Source organism: Pristiophorus japonicus, chromosome 2, assembly GCF_044704955.1.
Source record: "Pristiophorus japonicus isolate sPriJap1 chromosome 2, sPriJap1.hap1, whole genome shotgun sequence".
In the NCBI taxonomy this organism is placed as follows: Eukaryota; Metazoa; Chordata; class Chondrichthyes; family Pristiophoridae; genus Pristiophorus; species Pristiophorus japonicus.
The window spans coordinates 258,331,834-258,351,754 of record NC_091978.1 but is presented as its reverse complement, the minus strand read 5'-3'; the positions used below and the strand labels follow the sequence as shown (position 1 = coordinate 258,351,754).

The following is a 19,921-nucleotide window of genomic DNA, read 5'->3' as shown; positions in this document are numbered from 1 at the left end:
CTTGGTGCTTTTATAATAGCCATCAATCCCATGTGTTAACCAGAACCTCTCTCATTCTTTCTTGAATCCCATTAAAGTTTCTTGTCTCACCACCTGTGCCAATAATCTGTTTCACAGACTTACCATCCTTTCGTGAAAAAAAAAGTTCCTCCTAAAGTTTCTCCTGCACTTCCTATTTTCATTTTGTTGTCTTTAATGTAAAGGCTATAACATTGTTTGCTGAAGTTAGACTGTGAGGGACTACTCTGTTTTGTTCATGTCATGTGCTTATCGTTGCAGGGTGCATCGATTCTACGTATGTTGCAGGACTGGATGACTCCAGAACAATTTCAGCAGGGATGCCAGGTACATTTTTTGTTTTTTGGTTTCATAAGGAGAACGGCTAATTGGCAGGCTTCAAGAAGAATGGATAGCTAACTGGCTTCAAGACAGAAAGCAGAGAGTAGAAGTAAAGGGTAGCTATTCAGAGTGGTGGAAGGTGGAGTCCCACAAGGATCAGCATTGTTCACAATTTATATTAACCATTTAGACTTTGGAATCAAAAACACAATTTCTAAATTTGCAGATGACACCAAATTGGGGAGATAATCAATACGGAGGAGGACTGCAACAGCTTAAAAGAAGACATTCATAAACTTGCAGAATGGGCATATAATTGGCAAATGAATTTCAACACAGATAAATGTGAGGTATTATATTTTGGTAGGAAAAATAAGTTGGTCACATATTACTTGGAAAATAATAATCTAAATGTGGTAGAAGAGCAAAGGGATCTCGGAGTACACATACACAAATCGCTAAAAGTAGTGACACAGCTTAACAAGGCCATAAAAAAGCAAACCAAGCACTCGGGTTTATTTCTCAAGGGATAGAATTGAAAAGTATGGAATTTATGCTAACTTGGTTAGACCACACTTGGCGTACTGTGTACAATTCTGGTCGTCAGATTATAAAATGGATAGAGGCACTGGAGAGGATTCAAAAAAAATTTACAAGGATGATACTAGAAATGCGAGGTTAGACCCATCAGGAAAGGATGAACGGGCTGGGTCTCTATTCTGTTGAAAAGAGAAAACTGAGGGGTAACCTAATAGAGGTTTTTAAAATTATGAAATGTTTTGATAGAGTAGACACAGAAAGAGTGTTTCCACTTGTGGGTAAGAGCAAACCGGGGGGCCATCAATATAAGATGGTCACTAAGAAATCAAATAGGGAATTCAGAAGAAACTTCTTTACCCAGAGGGATCAAGTTTTGGCCTGAGTTACTCCTATTTTTTTGGAGCAACTAGTTTAGAATGAAATATCTTGGAAATTGCAATTCTTGGCATTTAGTTTGCTCCAGTTCTAGTCAGTTAGAACAGTTTCATTTTGGAACAGATTTTTTTTTTCAAAAGGAGGCGTGTCCGGCCACTTACGCCTGTTTTGCAAGTTTAGGCAGTGAAAACTTACTCCAAACTAACTTAGAATGGAGTAAGTGTAGATTTTTGTACGCTCAGAAAAACCTTGCCTACACTTTAGAAATCAGGTGTAGGTTACAAATCAGGCGTAGGGAACGAGGGGGGGAGGAGGGGAGGGAAGGGAAGTAATTACATTTTACAAGCATTCAACAGTCTTACTTGTACAAATAAAGAGCCATCCTGAATAAAAAAATTATAAATAAAGCAAATAAAAAATAATCAATATTCCTACCTGTGTGAAGCAGCAAGCAGCCTTCGAGCTGTGGAGGAGGCTGAGGCCATTCGGCCAGGAGACAGGGGCGGCGTCAGTGGCTCGACGGCAGGCGGAGAGGCAGCAAGCAGCCTTCGAGTTGCGAAGGAGGCTGAGGTCATTCGGCCAGGAGAAAGGGGAGGGACATGATTGGAGCCAAAGGCAAGGGCAACACAGCAGCCTCCACAGCTGTGAATTTATTTTTATAGGCTGCAGGCCGTTCGGCCAGGAGACAGGGTAGGCGTGCAAAGCAGCGGGAGGGAGAGCGAGCCAGACAGCCAGACAGTTTAAAAGTTACATTTGTAATTCAAGCTGCATTATCAACACCACGGATTATGCAATGGTTCGCCAGCAATTCACTGCATAGGTGAGAATTGATTAGAGCTCACCGCACCAGGAACGTCATAGCCCGTAGGCCGATGGGCAGGAGACCTTACCTACATCGGCAATATCGAGCCAGGTGCTCGTACCTGGACATGAGCGAGGCTGATTGTGTCAAAAGGCTGAGTTTCTACGGAGAAGCTGTTGCTGAGTTCTGTGATATGGTGAGAGCAAATTTGCAGCCCAGAAGCAGAACATCGACTGCCTTATCTGTTGAAGTGAAGGTAACAGCTGCACTTGCCTTCTATGCCTCGGAATTGTTTCAGGTTACAACTGGAGATGTATGCGCCATCTCTCAACGTGCAATACATGCCTGCATTTACCAGGTCATGGCTGCACTGTATGCGTGGAGGAATGACTTCATCAAGTTCCCAATGACCGCACAAGCAATCCATGACAGGGCTGTGGACTTCTCCAGGATTGCTGGCTTCCCAAAGGTACCCACATCGCCTGGCTAGCACCTGTGGAGGATTCCGAGCAGTACAGGAATAGAAAAGGTTTCCACTCTATCAATGTGCAGCTCGTGTGTGACGACAAGCAGTGCATCATGTCAGTCAATGCGAGATACCCTGGCAGCACCCATGATGCGTTCATCCGACGCGACTGCGTTATATCTGACATGTTTGAGCAGCAGCCAGAAGGGCAGAGACAAAGGGTATGGCCTGGCCACCTGGCTCATGACGCCCTATGTGTGACACGGACGGAAGCTGACCGTCAATACAACATGGCGCACACTGCGATGCGCAACTTCATAGAGAGGACTATTGGCATATTGAAACAGCATTTCCGATGCCTGGAGCATTCCGGAGGCCACTTGCAATACTCTCCCAAGATTGTCGGTCATTTCACTGTTGTGTGCTGCATGCTGCATAACTTAGGCATCATGAGGCAGCAGGAGCTGGTACTGGAACCAGAAGACCCACATGAGGGGCGAGTGCCTGATGATAGTAATTTGGAAGAGCAGGATGAGGATGATAATGATGATCAGGAAAGCATGCAAGTGCCTGATGCCGGAGCACGAGGTCGGAGGAGTGCCATCCATCGTGCTCCTTTAACGATTGCTTAAGCCCTGCGCTAGCAGCTCATCCGTGAACGCTTCAATTACTGATGCCTGAGGGCTCTGCGACAACTGTTGCACATGGACATGTTTATTTTTTGGAGTTGTTCCTATGTTGTGTTGTGTTAATGGAACATGATTCAGTTTTAATGAAAAAATATTTTATTGAAAAGTTAACGTCACTGTAATAAAATATTTGTTGTATCAATCTTTACTTTTTAATATGACTCTTGAAGATCACTTATAAACTTGTAAAGTAACAAAACAATTTCAATGTGAAAAATCTTACACTCTTAAGATCACTTAAACTTCAGGATCACTTTTTAGGTGCAAAATTAAATAAAAGATACAAAATGTGAGATCATTTACACTATAAGATCACTTAAAAACCCTAAGATCACTTATAAGTTGTAAAGTTGCAAAACAATTTCAATTTGAAAAACGCGACTACAGCCACATCAAGAACAAGAACAAAAGCAGCAAAGAAAGGCTGCAACCATGTCTCATCCACATCTCAGTGAATGTTCACTTCTTCATGGCGGGGCTCTGTGCCCTTATTGCAGCAGCTACCTCCATGAGGGCCTGTGCCATCACTTGCATGCCCTCCCTGACGGCCTGTGCCATCACTTGCATGCCCTCCCTGATGGCCTGTGGCATCGATTGCACTCCACTCGGACATTCCCTCCCTAAGTTCCCGTGCCATTACTGCTATTTCTCCCATCAGTACCGTCGGCTCTTCACCCACTGCACTGACACTACCGATGAGTGATCGGGTAAGGTCATTGCTCTCCACACCCAATGTCACAACCTGAGCACGCTGCATCTCAGGAGAACGTGTCTCCAATCTCCTTCTCCTCTGCCTGGGTCTGCCTCACGGCACCACTACACTGGGAGGCATGGGCTGGGACGGTGGGACGTTCGGTGTTCCAAACGGCACCACTACACTGGAAGGCGCGGGCTGGGACGGTGGAACGCTCGGTGTTCCAGACGGCAGCACTAGAGTGGGAGGCACGGGCTGGGATGGTGGGACGCTCGGTGTTCCAGACATCAGCACTAGAGTGGGAGGCACGGGCTGGGACGGTGGGACATTCGGTGTTCCAGACGGCAGCACTAGAGTGGGAGGCGCGGGCTGGGATGGTGCGGCCCTAGGTCTTGCATCCGGCACCACTCGAGTGCGAGCCGTGGGCTGGGATGGTGTGTCAGTGGGTATAAATTGCTCCGTTATATCAGCAGCACCACTAGGACCCGCAACGTCGGAATCAAAACCATGGAAGGCGGAACCAGAACCTATGCGAGTGTTAGGTGCAGGCTCGGACGGTGGGGCACCGACTGTAAACTGCTGGATTACACCAGCAGCACCACTGGGACCCGCAACTTTGGAATCAACACCATGGAAGGTGGAACCAGAACCTATGCAATGAGTTGAAACTCTGATGCCCCTTAATGTGGGCTCATAAATATTAATTTGGAAGTTCTCCCCGAAGACATTTCAGTCATTGCCGCCTGCAGCCAGTCTGGATTGTCCGCAACTGGTTCTACTGGTTCTTGTTCTGGATCTTCAGGGTTGGCATCATCATCATCATCATCATCTCCTACAAAATATATCAGAACAGTCAAATGTTTAGCAGCAGGATGGGTGGCATGAGTACTCTCAGACATAGCAGGCCTGGCAGCAGGTTGATTTGAAGGGCCACGATGCATTTTCAGGACTTACCCTCTTCCTCACGTGTGGGCCCAGCTTGTGCTGTACTGATTGCTTTTCTCCATGTACGACTCATCATAGCAGCTACCCTCTGTTCCAAGGGTGTCATTTAATGCAGATTGGGCGTGCCTCCTCCTGTTTGAGTTGCTTCCCTTTTGGTTTGGGCCAATTTCTTCTGCAAAGAGTAAAATATAACTTTTTACAGAGTGCGTCTTTCTGCAGGGTGGGACATACAAATAGTCACATTACAATTACGATTACATTAAAAAATGAAAATATTGCTTACACTAACTACTTGACGAAGGTCGTGCCATTTCTTTTTACACAGGCTTCCAGATCTCATGGTATGCACCACTGCGCAGTAATTTTCTGCAACTTGGTTCCAGCGGTTCTTCATTTCTTTAGGTGGCACTTTTATGTGACCTCTGTTGCAGGTATCCAGCTCCTGCCATCTCTGCTCAATGACGTTAACTAATGTCTCCACTTCCTCATGCAAGAAATTCTTTGTTCTTGGTGGACGTTGTTCCATTGCTGTATTGAATTGACACTCTGATTTTTCAAAACACACAGTCCTTATTTTGCATGCACCTATGCAGCACTTGTTCTGGAAGTTTAGCAGCAAAAAGCAGCACTCACTGATTTCAGCAGGTGATTTCTTCAACAGTGCTGCTAAATGCACTCCTTCAGGCACGAAAAATCACCAAGATTCAATCCCAAGCCTTTCCAGAGCTCCACGAAACAAATCACTTTTCTTCAAGATCCTTTTAAAAATGGCCGAGTGCCAATGTTTGTAACCTACTGCGCATGTGCGCGTTCCTACACGCACGTGCAGGGCTGCCGGCACGACATCCTCGGATCTGAGTTAGCCCCGCGCCCCTGCACTTTCAGAATCGGCGCAATGCTGTGGCTCCGCCCCCCCGCTGGTCTCTGCGCACTGAGCTCCGAGGAACCTGCAGGGAGGCCGAGAATTCCTCCGTAAGTTTTTGATGCACTTTTTGGCACGAAAAACGGGCGTCGATGTCGGGGCTGCGCCATTCTAGGCGCGGCCCGAAACTTGACCCCAGAGAGTGGTGAGAATGTGGAACTCGCTACCACAGGCAATGGTAGAAGCAAATAGTATAAATACATTTAAGGGGAAGCTCGATAAGCATATGAGGGAGAAGGGAATAAAGGGTTATGCTGATCGGTTTCGATGAGAAAAGACGAGAGGAGGCTCGAGTGGAGCATAAATGCCGGCATGGACAGGTTGGGCTGAATGGCCGGTTTCTGTGCCATATATCTTATGTAATTCTATGTATGGCATTAGGGAGTGTACCGTGGTTCCAGTGCATTGTCCCAAGAAGGTTATCTGTGCTGATATTCCTCTAATGGTGAGTTCCCATTATCAGTCATGCTGTCAGGGGGACACCAACTTGAGGCCAGCAGAGATGGAGAAGGGTCATCCAAGTGGCAGTGGCAGAGACATAATCACTTGGCTTCATCTTGCCTGTGAATGATGCAAGGTGCTGAGAGTCCAAGACGGAAAATAGTACTTGCCTTACCAAAAAGCAAAAATTTGTTTCAGTAACTGAAGAAAATATTTTAAATGCTGCACTCTACCTTCAGAAATACCTCAAGGATCATCAGTTTCAAAATGCAAAGACGGATGACTTCTGGGATGCCCTTGCTCAAGTAGGTCCAGTTTAGGCTATCTATTTTGCTCCATTTTGTGAGAGAATTTGCTGCTTGTGCTCATCCCAAATTTACATGGTTCTGGTGCAGCATTGATTTAATTTCTTTTGTAGGTCAGTGGTAAGCCTGTAAAGAAAGTGATGGATACGTGGACACGGCAGATGGGTTTCCCTGTACTGAATGTTGAATCAAACTCAAACCTCACACAGAAACGTTTCCTGTTGGACCCCGAAGCAGATCCAACTGAACCTCCTTCAAGTCTGAAGTAAGACATCCTGTCCAATGTAAAACTAATTTGCTTTGATTGTATTGAAAATATGACTTTACTTTATAACCTCTTACAATTGGTTTCAAATATACATTATATGACTAACTTAATCCAATGATTAAACATGCTTAAGATCAACCGGGTCAATTTTCATGTTTCGATCACTGATGCTGGAGCAGAATGGGCATGGTCAGGAAAATGGGTGGTGATCAATTCACCTGAAGCTTCGCCCATTCTACATCACATGTACTTCTCTGGTTAGGCCTTAAGGCCTAAGGAGCTCTTGCAAAAATAGAGGAGAGCTTCATTTTATTTTATATATATATAGTTCACAGGCAATTTACTTTGATTTTCATTGGAATAAGCTGTGCGCTAGATTTTCCATTTAAAATAAGTGATGAGAAACGGCTCCACATGTGCACAGTGCAGTGACCAAATACACCCTCCCTAATATTAGCGTTGGTGCTCATTCAGTTATTGGTGGATCCCCTTCTTTTCACCAGCTGTTATGTGACAGTTAAAGTAAGGTGCAACCACATTTAATACTCTTATAAGCGATACATATATGTACATAATATTTGTTGTCCCAGTGCTTCCCTTTGGTGACAATATCTGTGTGGATGCTCTAAAACCTAACTTAATGCCCCTTTTAGACTATTTTAATTGGTCTTGGGATGTAGCGGACACTGCAAGGCTGAATTTATTGCTCATCCCTCGTCATTAGTCTCTCCATCCAAACCCCCAACATGTTGAAAACAAACAAGCCAGTTTCTTGCAGATTGGATCCCAAGACCTCTATAGCAGTTTGAGATACTATGACTTGGTTTAGAGCCTCTGGCATGAGTGATACTGCACAGCAGCAGATCCCGTAGTTACCTACGTTCCATGCTAAACTCTGTTTCTGTTAAGCCACCAGAAATGCCAGCACAAAGACTCGGGTAGTGGACTTCACAGTCATAAGCATACCTTGCAAGGTGTTTGGCTCATTGTCAAATAACTTCATAAAATGTTGGTGCTTAGATAATAACCCTTTTAAATGCAGGTCTCATGACCTACAACTCAGGCCGCTACAGCTGAGGAAGGGGTTCACCTGGTGTATCCACATTAAACTAACTACCTAAATCCCCCAGGTGGGTGTACCTGTGCTGCTGCTTGCTACCAGTGGACAGAGTGAGTGACACTGCGTGTTGTGATGTTCTGTGCTTGTAAGTGCCTGTGGCTTCTTCCTGTTGGACACTTATAGAAACACTGTGGCTTCTTCCTGTTGGACACTTATAGAAACACAAGATGATGATGTTAGACTGGTGACTGACATGTACTCCCTGAAACAAAGTTTACATAGTTCTAGGGTAGATTGACTTTTAAGCGACTGACAGTCGGAGCGCTCTGGTCTATCGCCCATTCCGGCAGCAAAGAGGCCCCGTCATCGTGAGACTGCAGCATCATTTACATTTGGCTGGCGAGCTGCCGGGCACCAAACAGGCGTCCCAATGCAGCTCGCCAGATTGAAGACTGTAAATTGGACCAGAGTTGTTGCCAGCAAGGTAAATAGCTGGTTTGCGGGTGGGGTGGTGGTTGCGATCACAGAGGGTGAGGGTCCCTGGGTGACAGTAGCCCAGATTATTTTTGTGGGCCCCAAAAGTGCACTCCTTCTCCCAGGGCCTATCTACACCCAGCAGTTGGCCCCTTTTAAAACTGAGCCAGCCACATCGCTGGTGTTGACGGGGTGGCTCCTTTTGAGCCTATTGCCACCCCATTAACACCAGATGAAGGCACTCATAATCAACCCCAAAATGTGTTGTGGTGGCTCACTTTGTATGAGTGAGTGATTATGGAACAATAACAAAAAGGATAGCCCAGACCTCCAGGAAGGCCTCCAGTTTCACCACAGCAGAATTTCTATGTTCTTGGCTCACAGCATGTCCAGTTCATACTGACAGGTGTCTACGATGAAGAGAACTTTGTCTGGTTCTGGTCCGCACCTGCCTGTTGTGCACCACGTAAAAGAAGTACTGAGATGCTGGATTTTTGAACATTATATGGGTAAGCGACAGCGAGACACAACCGAGGTCTTCTGGAGCTTGTTTGATCATCTTCGGGGCTCGAAGAAAAATTTCCCAGAGTGTTTTCCCCCTAAGTGGCCTGAATTTTTCCCTCTTTTCTTTTTCCCAGGAGATTTTATGGATGGCTAGGGAGTAGGAAGGAGTGAGGGTTATGCTGTACATAAGTTGCTTGCTGGATCAGCTGTTTTTTTCCTGTCTGTTCTTTGCATATGTTCATATGGTTATGGTGCTCCCATCTCCAGTTGGATTTTCCCCTGATCAGAAAATCTAGGCTTTGATTTCAGCACGGTGGGAATGGAGTGAGGAAGAAGAGAGTGTATGACAGTGTAGTGGAGCTCAGAAGGAACAAGAGAGAGAAGTTGAGAGGAGCACAACCCATAATACTACGGTAAAACAATACGAAAAACCTCAAAATGCTCAATTTTTTTTCAATTTCAGCTACCGATGGAATATCCCCATACAGTGGCACACATTGGGTGGAAAAACTGGAACAGAACTTTTCAACCAGTCAAATTCAGCAGGTATGTATGAGGTGAAGGAAAGGTGGGACTCCGAACTGTTGGCCTTCGATAAAACAAAAAATCGCAAAGGCCGGAAAACTGAAATAAAAGCAGAAAATGCTGAAAGTACTAGCCGGTTGTGGAAATGATAACTGGATGGTTTCTATAACAGGCGGCCAATCTGCAACACCCGGGTGGGAAACTGAAACTCTACCCCGGAAGTCCAAACACGCAGCGAATCTAAATTACCAACGTGAGCTCCCAGCAGATGAGGCTTCCCACAGGAAGTGCAAACTCAGAAAATGACCCCTAACGTGTCAGGCCGGAGCATCAGCATCAGAATTGTTTTTATTTCTCTGAACTTTTTGAATATAAAATTATCTCATACAAGACCATTTACAAGATAACAATACAAAGGGATAGTCAGTGTTTCTGTAGTACAGGTTCCTTCCACATAACACTTAGTATAGATTTTTTCCCCAATATAGGTATTGGGAATTAAAATATCTATACTGCTTTTGACAGTTCTCAGCTCTTTATAACTTGATTAAATGAGTGTGATTCTATACAGTAGATTTTTCCGAGTCCTTTCCCATGGGGAGGTATCTCACCAGCCACAAACATGCATCGGAAAATGGCAGTCACTTGATTCCAAAATAGTGGTTCTTGCAATACTAGGGTCATCTGCTTACTAAAATGGATACTTTTTAAAGATGTGCTGAAAGATTTTTTTAAATACATAGGGGCCGAAATTGCCCACCGCGCGAAACGAAGCACACCTACCGTTTTCGATGTGTTCTGGCCGCCCTAATGTTCGAAATTCAGCACTTCGGGTTTTTTTTGGAGCGGTGCGGAAGCGACTTCATCATGGGGGCGGGGCGGAGTGGTCGTTTCTAGCGAGGCAGAAGTGGGGGCGGAGTAGCCGAGGCTGTCAGTCATCAGCGTTGGAGCGTAACAATATCTCTGCCCTTCAGTTAAAGGAGAGGGCCGCTGCGAACTCTGCAGCCACTTTAGTGGCAACCAAGAGGGGGTGCCAGGCTGCCTGTTGGTGACACGGCCGAACCCGCAGGCATAACTGTTGGCCCAACCTGGCAGTCGGCCGACAAAAGAAAAATGGCGTCGCCGGCAGTATCACCTCCCCTTTAAGGGCGGCCACGGTGCCATGCCACAGAAAGGGTACCGACAGCAAAAGCTGTCGGGGGCATAGATCGGCGGCGGTGCCGCCACTCCCACAGGGCAATTCCGGGAAAGGGGCGATTTCCTGAGTGGCAATTTCGGGAAGGAGTCTCCGCCAGTCGGTAAGGGGTCGATGAGTGCCCGCCGTGGTGGGAAAACGGGCAGAGCGGTTCCGGACAGCGCTCCAAACTTGAGGAAGGGCAATTTTCAAAATGGCGGCCCCTCCACGGAGACTCAGCGGCCATTCCACGCCGACCCATGGCCGCCGCTTTCATGCAGCCAGAGGCCTTATCGGAAGTGACAATTTCGGCCCCATATTGTTTAGACTAGTTTTAGGGATTTTAAATTATGGCACATAGCTCCTTTTAAAGTAACAATAACAACATATAATGCTGGAAAAGCAATTCGCTCTGCTTGGAGGATGTGAATTCAGGACCATGTCATTCCTACACTTTTAAATTTGTGAAATGACATCAGCAGCAAATGATAAAATCATACAGCATAGAAAGAGTCCATTCAGCCCATCGTGCCTGTGCTGGTAATGTGATTCTCCTGCCTCCTAACACAAGACGATGCTATAAAGGAAACCCACGCTATTGGCAGAATTTAAATCCTCTAATTAAAATGAAGTGGGAGACTGGCCTCCCAGACCAATCCTGCTGACTACAATGTTAAATTGTAGGCAAAATCAACACCTGCCTGAGGCGATGGGGTCCTTCTCTAAATATGCACATCGGATCCCAATGACATCAGTGACTGCCTTTTTGACGCTGGTCTAAATGCGTACATTGCAATGGCTTTCCTGACAGACTGAAGCTAGCTGGAGGAGGATCAGCAGCAGAAGAGGCCCCTCCAGGCAAGGAATGCTCTTCCAGACCCCTACAAAATAAGTGTAGGCCTCCCCTGCCCAGATTTTCTCTTTCACCTCCTCCATCCCTGCACTTACCTTGGGCTAAATTACTGGCCTTTGAGCCACCTGATTTTAATGGTCAAGCACTCACTTCCTGGAAGTTGTTCAGTGGCATGTTAATGTGGTCTGACCATTAAAATTGGCTGGGCCTCCCACTGTTGGTCATAGACAGGCCGGCTGCTCTCCAGGCTTTCCTATCTGGGAGTTAAAATTCCGCTTCATGTCTCCAACCATGGCTGACCCAACTTTTTGTAGGTCTGAAGAACGGAGGTTGAAGATAAGGAAAATGCAGGCCTCCCCCTATTGGTCCATCACTGAAGACTAGTGGTGCACAGGTACAGTAAAGGGATGAGATTGTTGCTCTCCTGGAGAACTAACATCATTATAAAAGAGACTGAATATCTGATCGCTGAGTGGTTCCCTCCCCACAAGAGGGAAGGAAAATTAGAGGGAAAGTCATCTCTAAGCCACTTTCATGAAGCTTAGTGCAATCAGTTTCAGAAGCTGAAGAACATTTCTTGGCCATAGATGGTAAGGAAGAAGGACAAATAACAAGAAAAGGAAGATCTTACAGGAGGCAGCAGTTGTGATCTTAAAATAGGAGCATTAATATGTATTGGCGAATTCATGAATTAGAATCTAGGGATAAAGACTGGAAAGGACAGAACTTGCCAACAGAAGCAAGAGAGAAGTAAGACTTTTCTACAAGAAAAGAAGACTTTTGCTGATTATAGACATGACACTGGTCCAGCTTGAATGTTTTGTTACAATGCAGTTAACAATGGTTTATTTACTGTTCTTATTTGATAAATACTTAGGTATTAATTTAAAATATGATCCAACTGATGGACTACTGAAAATAAACACAGACCATGTTGGGTTTTATCGTGTGCAGTATGAAGCACCAACCTGGGTTCAAATCATCAATCAGCTGATAATGAATCATTTGGTAAGACTGATTGTTCTTCCTTTAGTTTTAGGTTCTAATGTGTAAATACTAGGAACTGTATAGTTTTTTTAAAGAGAGCTATGTGCTTACAAGATTCTGTATAACATCTGTTTCTCCATTTAGCGCTTTTCACTTGCCGATCGTACGGGATTTATTGATGACGCGTTTTCACTCGGAAGGTAAATGTTTGAGTAATTTACTTCTTGAGTTTTGAAAGCGAATGTTTCCAGAGGAGGAACTGGATGATGCAATAAATGATCATACTGTCCTACTGCCCCAGGACTTAGTCTCAAATCTAGGCTACAAGGGTTGAAAACTTTCAACTCAGTTCCTAGTCGGCAAAAGCTGACAACACAAAACTAAATTGGTGCGAATTGGGTATCCCCGATTTTCGGGCTGGGCGCTGAATGGACACCATCAGTGGTGCCTAATGAAGCAGTCGGGGGGGCTCAAACCCCCTCCAGGTTTGAGTCTCATTACCATTTCCTTGGTGAGCTGCAGGCGCCAAATAGGTTTACTTGGGAGGAAAATCGACCAGCTATTGCACACAGCTATCCAGCAGATTAAAACAACAGCTTGTATTTATATAGCGCCTTTAACATAGTGAAACATCTCAAGGCACTTCACAGGAGTATTATGAGATAAAAAATTTGACACCGAGCCACATAAGTAGAAATTAGCGCAGATGACCAAAAGCTTGATCAAAGACGTAGGTTTTAAGGGGCATCTTGAAGGAGGAAAGAGAAGTAGAGAGGCAGAGAGGTTTAGGCAGGGAGTTCCAGAGTTTAAGATCTGCTAGGGGAGCAGATATTGAGGACGTTACAAGAATGAGTCATGAGATTTATGTGGAGCCTAGAGGAACATTCCTGGTCCCCCCCAAATTTTTTTTTTAAAGTCTTACCTTTTTGGGAGAGGCCTCCAGAGGTCCCTGAGGGACTGCCGGACATGCCTCCCATTGTCTGGACAGATGGGACTGACGTGCACTGTGCATGCTTTGCCCGTTTCCCCTTTAAAAGTGTTAATCAGGGTCCTAAGCAGGCGTAGGACCCCAATTTGCACATCTAAACAGCTTTCCGTCTATTTTATGCAGGTGTACTCATTTAAAGACCTTCTTGAAAGTTGATTCAGGCAGAAAATGGGTGCACACATGCGCCATCAAACTTTCAACTGCCAGTCATCCATTTTCCAGGTGAGAAATGGGCTGCCGGCAGTTCAAAGTCTCTCCCAGAACTGAAGGAGCTCGTTCAGCTCCTTGCACCTGTGCTGGTTCTCTGAAAGAGTTGTGCACTTAGCTTGTCTTTTTCCCATACCCTTAAAAGTATATACTTTTCAAATATTTATCCACTTTGCTTTTAAAAGCTATTATATATCCTGCTTCCACCACTGTTTCTGATAAAGTAGTTCATGTCCTAACAACCCCCTAAAAATAAATAAATAAAACATTGGTAATGATCTTAAATTTGTGCTCACTTGTTATCAATTCACACTACAGTGGATTTTTTTTTGCTATTTATCTTATCAAGCTATTTGCTTTATTGAGTTGAGCATTACATCTTTTATATTTTTTTACTCAATGCCTCTATTTATAAAAGTTAGCGTTGCATATGATTTATCTTCCCTAGTTTTATCCAACTTGTCCTCTTACTTTTAAACATTTCTACATCTGAATTTCTAAGTGTCCTGATATCTGCTCCCCTAGCACTGGAACTCCCTGCCTGAACCTCTCCACCTCTTTACTCAAAGGAAAATAGCGACAGGAGTAGGCCATTCAGCTCCTTGAGCCTGTTCCACAATTCAGTTAGATCATGGCTGATCTCGGTGTCTATTTCTATTTATCGTTCATCCAGGAATGTATCACAATAAATTTCATCTAGCATCTAGCCAATCTACTAACCTGTCTATGTCTCCTGAATTCATTTAGGGTCATTGTCACAGTCAACTATACTCCCTATTTTTGTGCTATTTGCAAAATGTGATCCTTGATTATATACAAGTCCAGTCATTTACAAATTGAGAGAAGAGCACTGATCCGTGGGGAACACCACTATTTACCTCCATCCAGACCAAAAAACATCTATTAGCCACTACTCTATTTTCAGTCCTTTAATCGGCTTCGTATCCATGCTACCATATTTCCTTTGATATCGCATGCCTTAATTTTATCAACAAGCCAGCTATGTGGCACCTTATCAAACAGCTTTTGAAAATCCATGTGCACAACATCCACTGCTTTAGATTTCTCAATCCGCTCTGTTATTTTGTCAAAGAACTTAATTTTTCAGTCATGACTTGACTTTTACAAATTCATGCTGGCTGTCTTTAATAAATCCATTTCTTTCGGGGTGAATATTAAGTTTATCCCATATTATGACCTCTAGAAGCTCACCCACTACCAATGACAGGTTAGCTGATCTATCAATAGTTGGTTATTTTTTTTGAACATCCTGTTACATTGGCAACCCTCCAGTCCTCTTGGATCACAAGTATGGCTGCTCTGAGAAATAGGAATATCACACTTGTGTACGAGAGGTTGAAATTATGGCACGTTGGGACAAGATTTCCTCTGATCACAATTTCTAGATAAATCATAAAAGATGTTTTTGAAAGTATGTGATATTGATAGAAATAGCAAACACAGGAGATGTTTCTGCTATGGTTACAATGGGCTAGATTTTCCCCAAAATCCGCTAGTGCCAGATTGCCATCCAAAATACTGCTAAGATTTTCAAATTATCGCCAGCGAAAAATTTCATTTAAAAAAAAAAAATTCGCCCTGCGAAAAAGAAATGGACATTGCACTCCGATTCTTGCCGAAAAATGGAATCTTGGGCCAATTGCGCGGTTCTTAAAAAAAAAATATGGGCAGCAATTACTAAAATTTACACCAGGGCTGCAGGTTGGGCCTAGGTGGAGAAAAACACAAAAAAGTATTTTTTCAAAAAACGTAAAATAAAAAATCAGAAAACATTCTCAGGACCCTTTTCACCTTAATCACAAAGAGAATTTAAAAATAATCATTAAAACCCATTAACTTACCTTTTTTTGCAGGGATACTAACCTATCGCCCAGTTCCCGCTGCTTCATGTGGGCGGATTTTTTTCAACTTGCCTACGGGTCACCGCTGAGTCAAAAATCGGGAGATGGCGATCTATGGACAATACACACTGGCGGTCCACTCCCCAGTGGTATTTCGAAACCGCCGGTGGAAATTTTTGCCGACCCGGTTCTCGCCCAAAATGACCAATACCGCCGAGAAACTCTAACCCACTGTTACTAACATAGGAAGCTTTATCTCATTATTGTGGCATGGTTAAAAGCATTGCTCTGAAACTGGCTCTGTTATACCTGAAGTGGGAGTGTTTGATGCTGACAGTGAAGATCTAAAATAGAAAAGCAGGGATAATGGAAAGGAAAATCTCGTAAGGTGTACAATGGTGGCTGATCTTCTACCGCCCATTTTGTGCTCCGCCAAAGTTGAATATCAACGTTTCCTTCCCTGTCCCTCCTCCCAATGAGCTAAACTTTGCATCAACTTTGACTTGTTCATACAAAAACACCTCCAGACAGCATGTAACATCTTTCTGCCACTGCCAGTGACTCTCACCAAAGTCAACCTTTGCGCTGGGCATGAGTGAAATGTACTGGAGCCTGAACTCTCATTCCTTTAACATTTTGCCTTTTTGCAGAGCGACTCTCTTAAACTACTCTGTAGCTTTAAACATGACAAAATATCTGAAGAATGAAACAGAATATTTGCCTTGGTCGAAAGCGATTTCATCCAGTGCATATATTCGGGACATGCTACAGGACGATAACATTCTTTACTTGCAGTTCCAGGTGAGCTGAAATGAATACGTTGACCTTTTTTGAAAAAAAAGGTCTGAAATACTTAGCATGTATATTTCCTTGACAATGAAGATTAATTGCTATTTTTACTTTTGTAGAGTTATTGGAGGAAACAGGTTAAACCCATTACAGACAAAGTTGGTTGGATTGATAAAGGCTCCCATTTGAAAAGGTTTGCAATTGTTACTTGTAAAACAATTATGAATCACACCATCTATGACATTATATAAACTAATCCACAAGATTAATTTTGGTGTATGCACAGGTTATTGAGAGAAGATGTTTTGGGACTTGCATGCCGGATGGGAGATGAACAAGCATTAAACAATGCGTTCCAATTATTTGAAGCATGGATGACAGGAACTTGGTGAATATCGTGCCCTGATATTTTTTTGGGAGGCGGGAGGGTGTGGGGAGCATGGTAGTGGGGCGGTGGGTGGGGGGACAGGGGGGGGGGTGGGGTGGTAACCTGGAAATCTGAGCACATGGGGGTCCTGCCAAATCTGACAGCAGGACTTCATTGTAATTTTTTTAATTGTATTTCCTGCCCGGCAGCTGGCCAGATTGACAGGCTAGCTTACTGTCGGGCAGGAAAGTCAGTGTTAGGAGGCCACAGCCGGGCGGCCCCTGGCATTCAGCAAAGCTCGGGGGCATAAGGGGGGATCTCAGACAGGCAATCCGGAGCAGGAGGGAAAGATTACTGGGCATTGAGTCTTGGGTTTGGAGGGGGTGGGGGTGGGGGAGGGGAATTGGCCGACTGCAGCAGGAGATTTGCTTGCGGGGGGGTGGGGGGGCAATCCCGCTCCTCCTGGCTCACAAGCAGTGCTAGAAAAAGTACTTGCCTGCCTGATCTGGATGCTCCCATCTCCATTTAGCTGCCAGGTTTCCCGAGCCCTAAATTATAACTGCACAGTGGGAGCCGGAGTACCCACTTCTTGCGAACAGGGTATAAACACGCCACACAAACCACTGTAAAAGTGGCATCGGGTGCGTACGCTATGGGTTGGTGTCGCATTATATAAATCTTACATTTTAACCCCTGACCCACTCCTGCCCATCGTGGGGACGCTAACTTTTTCCCCCAGTGTCTTTTGTACTAATCTTAGCTATTAAGAATAATCTAAATTTGATGGAAGGAAAAATGAAGAGAAACTTTTGGTAATCATTTAAAATCAGTTTTTTTCAAAAATCCAGGATACCACCAAATCTGCGTCTGATTGTGTACCGTTATGGGAGACAAAGGCCAGAGAACATATCTTCATGGGAATTTATGTTTAAAAAGTATCAGGAAACAACTCTTGCTCAGGAGAAGGACAAGCTTCTGTACGGACTGGCTTCAGTGGAGGATGTTTGGCTTTTGCACAGGTAGTTACAATATTGCATCCAATTACATAGATTACTATACATTCTATTGACATAGAAACAGTGAAACTAGGTGCAGGGGTAGGCCATTTGGCCCTTCGAGCCTGCACCACCATTCAATATGATCATGGATGATCATGCAACTTCAGTACCCCATTCCTGCTTTCTCTCCATACCACTTGATCCCTTTAGCCGTAAGGGTCATCTCTAACTCCCTTTTGAATATATCTAACGAATTGGCCTCAACAACTTTCTGTGGTAGAGAATTCCACAGGTTCACAACTCTCTGAGTGAAAAGGTTTTTCCTCACCTCGGTCCTAAATGGCTCACCCCTTATCCTTAGACTGTGACCGCTGGGTGTGGATTTCCCCAACATCGGGAACATTCTTCCTGCATCTAACCTGTCCGGCAGAATTTTATATGTTTCTATGAGACCCCCTCTCATTCTTTTAAATTCCAGTGAATATATGCTTAGTCGATCCATTCTTTCTTCATATGTCAGTCCTGCCATCCCGGGAATCAGTCTGGTGAAACTTCGCTCCCTCACTAGCAAGAATGTCCTTCCTCAGATTGGGAGACCAAAACTGAACACAATATTCTAGGTGTGGCCTCACCAAGGCCCTGTACAACTGCAGTAAGACCTCCCTGCTCCTATACTCAAATTCTCTCGCTATGAAGGCCAACATGCCATTTGCCTTCTTCACCGCCTGCTGTACCTGCATGCCAACTTTCAATGACTGATGTACCATGACACCCAGGTCTCGTTGCACCTCCCCTTTTCCTAATCTGTCACCATTCAGATAATATTCTGCCTTCCTGTTTTTTCCACCAAAGTGGATAAACTCACATTTATCTACATTATACTGCATCTGCCGTGCATTTGCCCACTCACCTAACCTGTCCAATCACTCTGCAGTCTCTTAGCATCCTCCTCACAGTTCCACTGCCACCCAGCTTAGTGTCATCTGCAAACTTGGAGATATTCCTTCGTCTAAATCATTAATGTATATTGTAAATAGCTGGGGTCCCAGCACTGAACCTTGCTGTACCCCACTAGTCACTGCCTGCTATTCTGAAAAATACCCGTTTATTCCTACTCTTTGCTTCCTGTCTGCCAACCAGTTCTCTATCCACGTCAATATATTACCCCCAATACCATGTGCCTTAATTTTGCATACTAATCTCTTGTGTGTGACCTTGTCAAAAGCCTTTTGTAAGTCCAAATACACCTCATCCACTGGTTCTCCCTTGTCCACTCTCCTAGTTACATCCTCAAAAAATTCTCGAAGATTTGTCAAGCATGATTTCCCTTTCATAAATCCATGTTGACTTGGACGGATCCTGTCACTGCTTTCCAAATGCGCTGCTATTGCATTTTTAATAATTGATTCCAACATTTTCCCCACTACCGATGTCAGGCTAACCGGTCTATAATTCCCTGTTTTCTCTCTCCCTTCTTTTTTAAAAAGTGGGGTTACATTAGCTAACCTCCAGTCCATAGGAACTGATCCATAGTCTATAGAATGTTGGAAAATGACCACCAATGCATCCACTATTTCTAGGGCCACTTCCTTAAGTACTCTGGGATGCAGACCATCAGGTCCTGGGGATTTATCAGCCTTCAATTCCATCAATTTCCCTAACACAATTTCTTGACTAATAAGGATTTCCTTCAGTTCCTCCTTCTCGCTAGACCCTCGGTTTCCTAGTATTTCTGGAAGGTTATTTGTGTCTTCCTTAGTGAAGACAGAACCAAAGTATTTGTTCAATTGGTCTGCCATTTCTTTGTTCTCCATTATAAATTCACCTGATTCTGACTGCAAGGGACCTACATTTGTCTTCACTAATCTTTTTCTCTTCACAGATCTATAGAAGCTTTTGCAGTCAGTTTTTATGTTCCCTGCAAGCTTACTCTCATACTCTATTTTCCCCCTCCTAATTAAACCCTTTGTCCTCCTCTGCTGAATTCTAAATTTCTCCCACTCCTCAGGTTTGCTGCTTTTTCTGGCCAATTTATATGCCTCTTCCTTGGATTTAACACTATCCCTAATTTCCCTTATTTGCCACGGTTGAGCCACCTTCCCCGTTTTATTTTTACGCCAGACAGGGATGTACAATTGTTGAAGTTCATCCATGTTATCTTTAAATGTCTGCCATTGCCTATCCACCGTCAACCCGTTCAGTATCATTCGTCAGTCTATCCTAGCCAATTCACGTCTCATACCATCAAAATTACCTTTCTTTAAGTTCAGGACCCTAGTCTCTGAATTAATTGTGTCACCCTCCGTCTTAATGAAGAATTCTACCATATTATGGTCACTCTTTCCCA

At 44.3% G+C, this 19,921-nt stretch overlaps 1 protein-coding gene across 2 annotated transcripts in view; it reads left to right on the top strand.

Moving 5' to 3' along the window:
- The window catches only part of enpep (glutamyl aminopeptidase), a 124,053-nt gene that overhangs the window by 87,161 nt on the left and 16,971 nt on the right, over positions 1-19,921 (top strand). The window contains exons 8-17 of one of the 2 annotated variants that reach the window (XM_070864158.1): positions 280-345; positions 6,453-6,518; positions 6,632-6,783; positions 9,288-9,370; positions 12,254-12,384; positions 12,508-12,563; positions 16,071-16,221; positions 16,329-16,402; positions 16,496-16,597; positions 17,425-17,595. In XM_070864158.1, the coding sequence (XP_070720259.1) occupies positions 280-345; positions 6,453-6,518; positions 6,632-6,783; positions 9,288-9,370; positions 12,254-12,384; positions 12,508-12,563; positions 16,071-16,221; positions 16,329-16,402; positions 16,496-16,597; positions 17,425-17,595 (1,052 nt within the window). The remainder of the gene's footprint in view (positions 1-279; positions 346-6,452; positions 6,519-6,631; positions 6,784-9,287; positions 9,371-12,253; positions 12,385-12,507; positions 12,564-16,070; positions 16,222-16,328; positions 16,403-16,495; positions 16,598-17,424; positions 17,596-19,921) is intronic. The other variant, XM_070864169.1, reaches the window with a different exon arrangement.